Source organism: Bison bison, unplaced genomic scaffold, assembly GCF_000754665.1.
Source record: "Bison bison bison isolate TAMUID 2011002044 unplaced genomic scaffold, Bison_UMD1.0 scf7180017864143, whole genome shotgun sequence".
NCBI lineage: Eukaryota > Metazoa > Chordata > Mammalia > Artiodactyla > Bovidae > Bison > Bison bison.
In genome coordinates this window covers 8716177-8727798 of record NW_011494715.1, presented here as the reverse complement: position 1 = coordinate 8727798, position 11622 = coordinate 8716177, and the positions used below count along the sequence as shown (strand labels likewise).

The window sequence follows — 11622 nt, the reverse complement described above, 5'->3', positions numbered from 1 at the left end:
CATGAAATGTCCCCTTGGTATCTCTAATTTTCTTGAAGAGATCTCTAGTCTTTCCCATTCTGTTGTTTTCCTCTATTTCTTTGCATTGATTGCTGAGGAAGACTTTCTTATCTCTCCTTGCTATTGTTTGGAACTCTGCATTCAGATGCTTATATCTTTCCTTTTCTCCTTTGCTTTTCACTTCTCTTCTTTTCACAGCTATTTGTAAGGCTTCCTCAGACAGCCATTTTGCTTGTTTGCATTTCTTTTCCATGGGGATGGTCTTGATCCCTGTCTCCTGTACAGTGTCACGAACCTCCGTCCATAGTTCATCAGGCACTCATCTGTCAGATCTTGTCTTTAAAATGGGCTGATGGTCACAGCAGCATCAACAGTGTTCACAGTAGCAGTGTGTGTCTCAGTGCCACTGTTTTAAGTCTAATAAGAAGAATGTGAGACCCAGCGCAGCCCAGTGTCTCAGTGCATCAGAGCTACTTCTGGTACGGTGTGGAGGGAATATTCAGTGCTAAGAATTACTGTATGATCACACACACACACACATTCACACAGACACACATTCACACATACATGCACACATTTACACATACACACACATGCACACATGCATTCATACATACACACAGATTCACATACACATTACACACATTTACACATAGTCACACACATTCATACATACATATACACACATTCACATACACATTCACACACAGATGCACACACACATGCACACACATACATATACACATATACACACATTAACACATACACACACGTTCATTTAATTCTCACAGAAATCCTATAAGACAGGTCCTCTTATCGGACACCCCTGACGAAAGTGAGGCACAAGGAAGTTAATGCTTATCAAGATCGTCTACGAGGCGATGGCAAAGCCAGGCTCTGAAGTCAGACAGAAGGACTCCGGAGGGTCCAGCTCTAAGCGCCGTGCCGTTCATTGATGCTACCGTTTTTGCCATCCTCACTGTGATGACTATGACGATGGTGGCCTCCGTAATGGGTTGAGGGAAGGAGGTGTGTGCCTAGCACGTGCTGTACCAACAGCAGAGGGGCTCGCCTTCGTGTCAGCCGGCGTGGGCCCTGCTCTGTGTGTGCGCGTTGTTGTTCGGCAGCGGGGGTGGGGGCTTCTCCTCTCTGTTGATCTGGGAGCCAGGGCCCCCCGTCTGTGTCAGTGACCGCATCTGCCTCATGTCTGGATGGGAGTCCAGGTTCTGATTCTAAGACGGACCCAAACCCCACCCCTGTCTCATGATGACCTCTCCTGAACTCTCAGCGCTCCCTACTCGAGACACGACCCCAGACCCAGCATCGGCAACACAGGGAAGCCTGCTGGAAACCAGACTTCCAGGCCCCCACTGGACTCCTGAATCAGAGTTTGCATTTTAAGAGGATTCCCAGGGGACTCTTGTGCTCATGCAGGCATTGGTCAGTCCTTGGCGACTTAGCAACAAGGCAATATTAGCTTATCTAACAAACCGTCAGATTGCCTGCAAAGGCCCTTTGGGCGTTGCAGGGAGAATTTGATCCTGGGTTCTGCTTTGTTCTTTTCCTCATCCTGACTTTCAGCTGATTTCTTCACCCCTTTCCTCTCCTCCAATAGTCAAATCTTGTGTGGACAACCGGTTGGAGAAATATTCTGAGCAGCCCAGCATGGATTTCCTTTGTGACATTTATCACCACAATCAGCTTTCAAAGAAAGAGCTGTACGCGGCCGTGACGGAGCTCCAGCTGGCTGCGGTGGAGACGGTAAGGGTGGGCCTGGTTTGGGTTTACTAAATCAATGGGCTGTAAAATCTTTTCCATGACGAATGGTACATGGTCATTCAATTCACTCATTCCACAAGGACGCACTGAGCTTTAAAAGCTTAGCAGAAATAAGAAGTCTACTCGAACGTGTGGGAGACCCCATGCACAGCCTGTGTGTGTAAATGTGATAGAAAAATTCACGTGCTTTAGAGACAAAAAGGGCTTCGAAAGTGATGCTGGTGACAATGCAGGAGATGTAAGAGACTCGGGTTAGATCCCTGGGTCGGGAAGATCCCCTGGAGGAGGGCACGGCAACCCCCTCCAGCATTCTTGCCTGGAGAAGCCCATGGACAGAGGAGACTGGCGGGCTACAGTCCATGGGGTCACAAAGAGTCAGACACGAGGAAAGCAACTGAGCATGCGTGCAGGGACAAAAATCCAGAGCAGAATATCAGTGTCATGACAAATATCAAAGTACTACAGGAATTCAGAAGCAGTAAAATTCTACACTATAGCAAGGCAGGTAATCTAGGTTTTTAAACATTGGATATATTTTAGTTTTGCATCTTACCAAAGTGCCTCACTCTGGTGGTTGTTTAGTCTAAAAATACTGAAATACTCTCTGCTAATCCAATATTTTTTTTCCACTTAAAATTGTCAACAGAGGGAGCTTGGGAAAGCTTGATCTCAATTTCAGTGAAGCAGCTAATCTTATTTTATTTACTGATTAGTTTTAAAAAATACGCTTACTCGTGTATTTTTGGCTGTGCTGGGTCTTTGCTGCTGCGCACGGCTTTTCTCTGGTTGTGGGCGGGGGCTTCTCACTGCGGCGGCGTCTCTTGATGGGGAGCACCGGCTCTCGGTGCGTGGGACTCAGTGGTTGTGGCAGACGGGCCTAGTTGCTCCTCGGCATGTGGAATCTGCCCAGACCAGGGGTCAAACCCGTGTCTCCGGCACTAGCAGGTAAATTCTTAACCACTGGACCACCAGGGACCTCTGAGACAGCCAATTTTAAAAGCCAAAATTCTGTCCTCGCTATGGTTGACATTCCTTGTAGGTACACAGTACAGCCAAACTCCAAACACAAATACTGGCAGGTGTTCAGGGGAGTTGCAGTATCTTTGGAGTGATAATATTAATATTCCTCGATGGCCCAACACCCCTCACACAACTGTCGTCTCTGAGAAAAATGCATACCAGGTCACTTCTGTTCCATGTTCCGTGGTGTTTCTGATCTGAACAAAAAAGTAGGGTTTTCTACATCAAGGGACAGCAAGGTTCTCATTTCTCCCCGTGCTCCAGAAGGCTGTGAAAAGCGGGAACTTCAGCTCGTTTTCCCATTTCTCCCCGTGCTCCAGAAGACTGAAAAGTGGGAACTTCAGCTCGTTTTCCCATTTCTCCCCGTGCTCCAGAAGACTGAAAAGCGGGAACTTCAGCTCGTTTTCTCATGTCTCCCTGTGCTCCAGAAGGCTGAAAAGTGGGAACTTCAGCTCGTTTTCCCATTAAATCTCTTACCCCGAGAGGCTCCTGAGAGTGGTAACAGTGAAGCTTCCCCCATTATTCTTCTTTTTCCATCTGGGATGTGAGTTCCCAGTGATGACATAGCAGGGATGACTTCGTTTTGTCCCCTGCTGTATTCCTAGGATGTGGACTAGAAGTTGGCACAAGGTGGGTGTTCAGTAAATACTTGTTCAATAAATGAGAACATTTAGGAACTACTGAGTATCTGCTATATGTCAGGCACTGTTCCGGGTACTTGAGAGACCACGAAGAACCAGTTTCCCTCACGGAACTTCAGTGGCCTTGGGGAACCGGCAATAGACAAGTAAACGACCATTGAGATGCATCATTTCAGATAGTGGCCCAGGCCCCGGAGCAATACATCAGGGTGAGTCACTGAGAGGCAGGGGAGGTGGTCCCTCTCTGAGGATGTCATACTGGCGCTGACACTGGAATGATGAGAAGGAGACGGCCAAGGGAAGATCGGGTGGAAGAGCACTCAAGAGGAGGAAACAGCACATGCAAAGGGCCTGGGGCAGAAAGAGGGTGGCCTGAAGAACTAGCCCATGGAGTCAAGTTGGTCTGGGAGAAGCCCCTGGGCTCTGTTAGCCAGGAGCCTTAGGAGGTGGGGCTTCCCTGGCAGCTCAGATGGTAAAGAATCTGCCTACAATGTGAGAGACCCAGATTCGATCCCTGGGTTGGGAAGATCCCCTGGAGAAGGAAATGGCAACCCACTCCAGTATTCTTGCCTGGAGAATTCCATGGACAAAGTAGCCTGGTGGGCTACAGTCCATGGGGTCCCAAAGAGTCAGACACAACTTAACAACTAATACTTTTCACTTGGTAAGATATTTGGATTATTACTCCTGTGATGAAAAGCTCTTGGAGCATTTTAAACAGGGGAGTAACTTGATCAAAGTGAGGTTTGGTAAAATGGTCTCTGGGCTTCCCTGGTGGCTCAGTGGTAAAGAACTTGCCTGCCCATTCAGAAGATGCAGGTTCAATCCCTGGGACGGGAAGATCCCCTGGAGGAGGAAATGGCAACACACTCCAGTAGTCTTGCCTGGGAAGTGCCATGGACAGAAGAGCTACAGTCCACGGGGTCACAGAGAGTCAGACGTGACTTAGCAAAACAGCAAGAGTGGGCTCTAGCTGGCAGATGGGGAGTGGACCCCGCCGAGAGAGCAGAAGTGGGAAGGCCAGCGAGGAGACGGGTGTCCTCCGCGGAGGTCAGGCCGGGATACTTTGCGCCCCTGAGGTTTCTGAGGCCGCTTGCCCTGCGTCCGGCCTCTGCAGTTACCCCCACAGGCCAGGCTGTCCTTCAAGGCTCTGGTGAAAGCTACAGTTATCTGCCTTTTGGGAACTCTGTCTGGTACTTGCGGTAAGGGACCCACTGATATGGGTCAATCTGTTTCTTTTTCCGTCCTGGCTATTCTGAACGTCGCATTTGGAAAATCAGAGAAATCTGAAAGTGTATCTAATTTGGTGGCTACGCCCTCTTCCTGTTTTGAAAATCGGCCTCTTGTAATAATGACATCCACAGTTTATTTGCAGCTGAGGCTGCCAGTCCTCTGACATGAAGAAGGCTTCTTGGAGGCATCTTCTTCCAAAAATAATAAATACCATCGGCTCCAAGTTGTCCTGCACTTTGCTCATTTGTGTGAGTGACACTTTGCTAAAGCGTCTCTGTGTCTGCCGAGAGAGGACACAGTAACCATTTTTATGGGGATATTTGGCTTAAATTAGCCAAGAATACGGAGAAAGCGATGGCACCCCACTCCAGTACTTTTGCCTGGAAAATCCCATGGATGGAGGAGCCTGGTGGGCTGCAGTCCGTGGGGTCGCACAAAGTCGGACACAACTGAAGCAACTTAGCAGCAGCCGCAGCAGCAGCCAAGTATAGGCCCAAAAACAAACATATAAGACTACCAGTGGTGAGCATTATGAAGCTAAAAGCTGCACACACTGTTTCTGCCAGTATTTTTTCTCTTCTCATTGCCTTTGGAAAGAAAATAAAGGATGCCACTTAAAAGGCCATGAATGTCTTTGTCAGAATTGTGGCTGCTTCCTTGAAATACTCAACTTGATGCTAGAATTTCTTATTTTGGTATTGGCTGCCATCTACCATGGCTCTTTGCTTGAGGCTGAAACTCTGAGTATAGATAATGCCTTTTTATTTTATGGTAGCTTTTGAGGGTGTGGCAAAAAAAAAAAAAAAGCTTTCTTTTAAATTCCAGAAATGCAGTTTCTTGTGCATTTGCACTGAAAAATTTTTAAAAACCCCATTTTTATTAGTAACATTCCTAGGATCTCCATCTGTCTCTCCCCACTCAATTTTTATATTATTATTTATCTTAAACAACTAACAAATTTTATTTTGAGATAACTGTAGATTCACACACAGTTCTAAGCAACAGTAGAGAGGATTCCTTAATCCTTCCTCCAGTTCCCCCCAATGGTAACACTTTCTGTAAGATAAACTTACAACAACCTGAAAGTTGATGTTATTACAATCACCTGTCTGACTTCGCATTTCGCAGTTTACATGTCCTCATCTACGTTCCGTTTTTATACCAAGCTACAGTTTATGTCCTAATGCAGCTGTCTATTCAAAAAACTCTCTGATTCCCTCAGGAAATAAGCTATTATTCACGGATGTGTTTTATAAGCTGAATCTGACTTTTCATACATGGTATTTGTTTGAGACACAGCCAAGAAGAACGTGGGAAAAGGCATCACTCATGTGTTTTCATGGCAAGGTGATAGGCACCACCTTTGCTTCAGCTGATACAGGCTTCAAGGCAGTTTATTTACAGAAAACTCAAGTTTATGTCCATTTGGCTTTCAGACGGCAAACAGCTTAATGTGGATTCTCTACAATTTATCCCGTAATCCCCACGTGCAACAAAAGCTTTTTAAGGAAATTCAGAGTGTGTTGCCTGAGAATCAGTTGCCACGGGCAGAGGATTTGAGGAACATGCCATATTTAAAAGCCTGTCTGAAAGAATCTATGAGGTAAGAACACGTGCCTAATACGAATGTCGGACGGCTGTTCTCTCCAACACATAATAAGGGATCCCCGCCTTAGTTGATTCATAAACATTTAGCAAGCTACCAAAAAAAAAAAAAAAAAACCCTCCAGGACCATACTCCTGTCCTATGACTCATTCCTTAAATCATTTGGGCAAATTCTATTAAATCTTGGAAACCCAGAGTCTGCCCCCTTTAAATCAGTAATAATAATACTTGAATGGACACTATAAGCAATAATTAAGATTAGGGGCACAAATGAAGGGAGCGAGATGAAAGCTCAGCGAGGAACCGTATTATTATACAAGACATAGAGACAGGCTGGTTTCTGAGCCTCTGTATAAAATGGTCTTTCAAGATTCTTTTTCTGGAAAACGAAACCCATAAAGTCTTAGGATTCGAAGGAAATATCTTTAACTTTATGAAGGGCAGGTGGAAGAAACCCGGGACAAACAGCAAGCTTGCCGGCGAGACGTGTAAATGCGCACATTTGAAGTCTAGAGTGAAACGGGACCATCACTGTCAACAGCTGTGAGCTTACACTGGGGGTTTAACCAACACAATAAGGAATAAAGCAAGAGGTGTAAATACTGGGAAGAAAGAGAACTGCTTGTAAAGAGTTGGGGTCATGTCCCCTTTATGAGAACTTAGGCAGTGATTGTTTATTTAGCCAGACTCCGAATTCCCTTGAGCTAAGACTTGGTCTGTGCCCACCTTGACATCTCTGATTTTGTGTTTTCAGGCTTAACCCAACTGTCCCATTTACAACTCGGACGCTCGACAAGGCAATGGTTCTGGGGGAATATGCTTTACCCAAAGGAGTAGGTAAAATGTATATAATCTATACCCTACAGAGCTTTGAGAGACACCCTCTTCAAATGCCCTGCAGACCTCCTGAAATGTTTCTACTGGGAGAGCATTCATTTTAGAAAAATGGAGATTGCAGTATACAGTTGATGTGTCCTGTAGTCTAGTATTAGGAATAGGGGTTATGGAGACAGAGAGACCTGGATGCAAGTAGAGCCTTGAGTGGGTTACATAACCTCCATGAGCCTCAGCTTTCTCATCTGTAAAATGGGAATAATAATAGGACTCACCACCTGGGGTTGTGAAAATGAGATGCAAAGTTTTAAGGTTCTTGAAGTATTTCTACCACCCGGCACTTTTCCAGCACTCACTGCATGCTGGCATTCATTGTTGTTATACATTTGGGGGTTACTTTCACATTTGTAAGGTGATGGCTTTTGTAAATCTCGCTATTGAGATGTTTAAGTGCTTTATGTTTCTGTGTGATTGTAGACTGTATTGGTTCTAAATACCCATGTGTTGGGATCCAGTGAAGAAAACTTTGAGGAGTCAAGTCAGTTTAGGCCTGAACGGTGGCTTCAGGACAAGAAAAAGATCAGCCCTTTTGCCCATCTTCCATTCGGCGTTGGGAAAAGAATGTGCATTGGTCGCCGGTTAGCTGAACTCCAGCTCCACCTGGCGCTCTGCTGGGTAAGACCCTGGCGGCGTTTCCACGGCTGCGCACTGGGCTTTCCTCAAGGCAGGAGCAGAGGGGCTAACTCCACTTTCCTGTGCTCCTGTGTTTCAGATTGTCCGCAAATACGACGTCGTGGCCACAGACCTCGAGCCCGTGGAGATGCTGCATTTGGGCAACTTGGTGCCCAGCCGGCAGCTCCCCGTCGCCTTCCGCCAGCGATGAGAAGCCGCGGGTGGGCAGCAGGGCGCAGGGTGGCCAGGCGGTGAGCCGCGCTCGCAGTCAGCCGGACGTGGGTTCGCCCGGTGACCCGAACAGTTACTCAACCTTTCTGCCTGAATTACTTTTTTCATTTGTTACATGAGGACCAAAATAGTATCCATCCAGAAAGTTGATTGAGCACAAAATACATAACCCGGAGCCTAGCGTCAAATGAGCGCTCCAAAATTCAAGCTGCTGGTCATGGTTTTTGCATGTGAATATCAGGGCATGGGACTTCCCAGGTGGCACTCACGGGGAAGAACCCACCTGCCAATGCAGGAGATGTAAGAGACACAAATTCAATCCCTGGGTGGGGAAGATCCCCTGGAGGAGGGCATGGAGACCCACTCCAGTGTTCTTGCCTGGAGAATCCCACAGACAGAGGAGCCTGGCGGGCTGCAGTCCACAGGGTCAGAGAGTCGGACACGACTGAAGTGACTTAGCACACGTGCTCACATCGGGTTGGGGACACACTTTTCCAGTAAAGGACCAGTTGGCAACCTCTTAAGGCTTTGCAGGACATAGAGTCTCTCTCATGCACTTAACTCGCCTTGGTACAGCCTTAGACAGCTGATCGCTGAGTAGGGTTGGCTGGTTGTATTGGTTTTCTACTGTGGCCATAAAAAATTACTGAAAGGAATTACTCACAAGTTACTAAAACTTGTGTTATAATATAGCGTTTATGATTTTATCCTTCTGTAGGTCAGAAATCCAACACAGCTCTTGCCAGCCTTATTCCAAAGCGATAATTTCCTTGATGAATTGGTGTTTTTTTAGTCTACTTATTTTCCCCTAATCCACAGTAAAATGAATTTTTAACTATTAAAGTGATAAAAAGTTAACCTGAGGAATCTCAATATCAGCTTATGTGGAAATACGACAGCTCCGACAGCTTTATAGAATGAGATGCCAGTGGTGAAACTCAACCTCAATCACTCAGCCGTTTCAACAGCACCACCTAGAACCTGCCTCAAGCTAGTTGCTGTTCGTTAAGAGCAAGTTGAGGGGGAGTTGGGCTTCCCTGGTGGCTCAGAGGTTAAAGCGTCTGCCCGCAATGCGGGAGACCTCGGTTCAATCCCTGCGTCGGGAAGATCCCTTGGAGAAGGAAATGGCATCCCACTCCAGTATTCTTGCCTGGAGAATCCCATGGACGGAGGAGCCTGGTGGGCTACAGTCCGTGGCGTCACAAAGAGTCGGACTCGACTGAGCGACTTCACTTCACTTCACTTGCTGATAGGTGGATTATTTGGGAAACGTGCAATTGCAGATGAACTCTCTGAATGAGGCCCAGCGAATTCCTCCCTAAGGGTCTGACCCTGCTGCTGACAAGCGCTCAGTCATGCCTGGCTTTGCAACCCCATGGACTGTAGCCCACCAGGCTCTTCTGTCTGTGGGATTTTTCTAGGCAAGAATACTGAAACGAGTTGCCATTTCCTACTCCAGGGGATCTTCCCCACCCGGGATCAAATCTCCTGCACTGGCAGACAGGTTTCTTTTCTTAAGCACTTGTGCCACCTGGGATGCCCAGGTGTCTGGAACCATTAGGCAATTTGTCACATTCTGAACATGGCAACAGGCAGAGCTGAATCAAGTAGGACCATGGAGGAATTCTAGCTTCATCGTGAAACTCCCCATCTTCAGCTTGGACACCACGCACGGTTCCTCTGGTAAAACAGACGAGCCCAGGGCACTTACTGGTTTTAGCATTTATTTTTGCTAATCATCCCTTTTGTTTAATTATACTGCTCTGATGTATAATTGGAGTAGACTTTATATTTCAGATTTTTTTTTTTTTTGTTAATCAAGACAAAAGCAGCAGTTTTGACCCTCCTGCAAGAAGGAAGTTTTGGGCTTCTGCACGACTGAAAAGCAAAGGTGGAAAACCATGAAACGACACGTAAGGAACACTTAGGCTCAGATGTTTACACTCCGTCTTCTGCACAGTTGCCCCAGAAGCTGCACTGTCTGTGTCGCTGATGGGGTTCAGATTGCATCTGGCTCAGGGAAAGCACCCCGAGTGCTGGAAGACCAGGCCCTCCACAGGGAACACGCGCTGCACACACGTGACTTTCATAGCTGATGTCGGCACGCCCTGGCTGCACGGACTTGCTCGTCTTGCTGTTTCGTCTGGCATCTTCCGTGACACGACAGAGCAGCTGGGTGCTTCTCTGTTAGGCAGAGTCACTGCATGTTGCTGTCCCTGCCATGTCAGACTCCTCGCTGGAATCTTCACTTCTCAAAGTTTACACTTCACAGTGAAAGACCTCCTAGAGCTGGATTGTCAGTGGCTCAGGTTAATATTGGCAATCCATTTATTGTAATTCTAATATAACGTTTGGGGAAATACTGCGTAATAATGGAAGCAAAAGTAAATATTGGTTCATATTATCTGGTCCCTATAAAACTTTTTTTTTCTTATTCTGAAATAGAAACATTATTGAAAAACTAGAGAAAATCTCTATGTTAAGAACAACTTTAATGAAGTCAAAATTCCTATTCAAGGATGTGTTAATGATTTAACAGTGCATCCTTGTGTTAAAGGATCCTGAAATTATGTAATTATGACATTGCGTCTATGTAATCTATGATATTAAGGTGTGGATCAAGTTTTTAAATTGTGTGTGTATTCTAATGACAATTTGCTTACATCATTTTAAAAAATGTGTGTATATTATTTTATTTAGGATCTGAAGTTTATTTAGGACAATGTTCTAAAGTTTAGTCACAGCTTAAAAATATTCGGTGAGGTTCCTTGCCTTAATTTTCCCAACTGTAGAATGGATCAGTAGTAAAGTGTGCATGCATTATAGACTGTGTAACTCATGGTATGTGATTTGAACTCCTTGGGAAATTGTGATTTCATAAATGGAAAATACATACAGATTTAAGCAATACTTATAAAACTTTCTTAAAAAGTATGTTTACATATCGTCTGTGTGCATGGTTTTACTACTTTTCCTAAAAGCATACCATATATTTCTGTATATTTGATAAATATTTCCCTTTTTAAGTTGCATCTTTAGACTATTTCATAAGTGTACATTTATATCTTCATACATGAACGAATATGTACATATCATTGAAATGGGTATAAGCTTCCTGTCGTGAAAGTTTTTAGAATTATAAATCCACATGTGTTGTCAGATTTCTTCTGTATATCTTCTTTGAATTCTCTGAAAGAATAAAATCTTTAAAATACAAGATGTTTTCTCCTTCATTGCATGTCTTACAACCAAAGTTAAACATTCAAACTTTGTCTCACTCGAAAATTTTGTACAATGTAACATTACAATAATATAGCAGTTTTACCAAAAGATGCTCATTTGAATGGCAGAATACTTTTCCTATTTTTTGCTGTTTACATATGTTTTCAAGTCCATTTCCTTCTGTCTGCACCGCTGCCTCCTGCATGGTGGGCCCCCACAGAAACCACCAACCAGTCTCCATGCCCTTCCCTCCAGACTGTCTACCGGCCGTGTATGGTCTCTCCAAATCCCAGGCCCAAGTCCCTGCCCTACTTTGCTGGCATTCCATCGCTCTTCCATGAGGACCCGAGTCCTTAAGCTGGACTTCAGTGTCTTGCAGAGTGC

General features: G+C 45.4%; 1 protein-coding gene across 3 annotated transcripts in view; it reads left to right on the top strand.

Annotated features, from left to right (window-relative positions):
* The window catches only part of LOC104988843 (1,25-dihydroxyvitamin D(3) 24-hydroxylase, mitochondrial), a 21382-nt gene extending 10135 nt beyond the window's left edge, over positions 1-11247 (top strand). The window contains exons 7-12 of one of the 3 annotated variants that reach the window (XM_010840301.1): positions 1616-1761; positions 6110-6276; positions 7034-7112; positions 7591-7788; positions 7886-8006; positions 9839-11247. In XM_010840301.1, coding sequence (XP_010838603.1) covers positions 1616-1761; positions 6110-6276; positions 7034-7112; positions 7591-7788; positions 7886-7996 — 701 coding nt within the window. In that variant the 3' untranslated portion in view covers positions 7997-8006; positions 9839-11247. Of the gene's footprint in view, positions 1-1615; positions 1762-6109; positions 6277-7033; positions 7113-7590; positions 7789-7885; positions 8311-9838 lie in introns of those variants that run through there. The other 2 variants (XM_010840300.1, XM_010840299.1) reach the window with 2 other exon arrangements.
* The last annotated feature ends 375 nt before the right edge of the window (positions 11248-11622 follow it).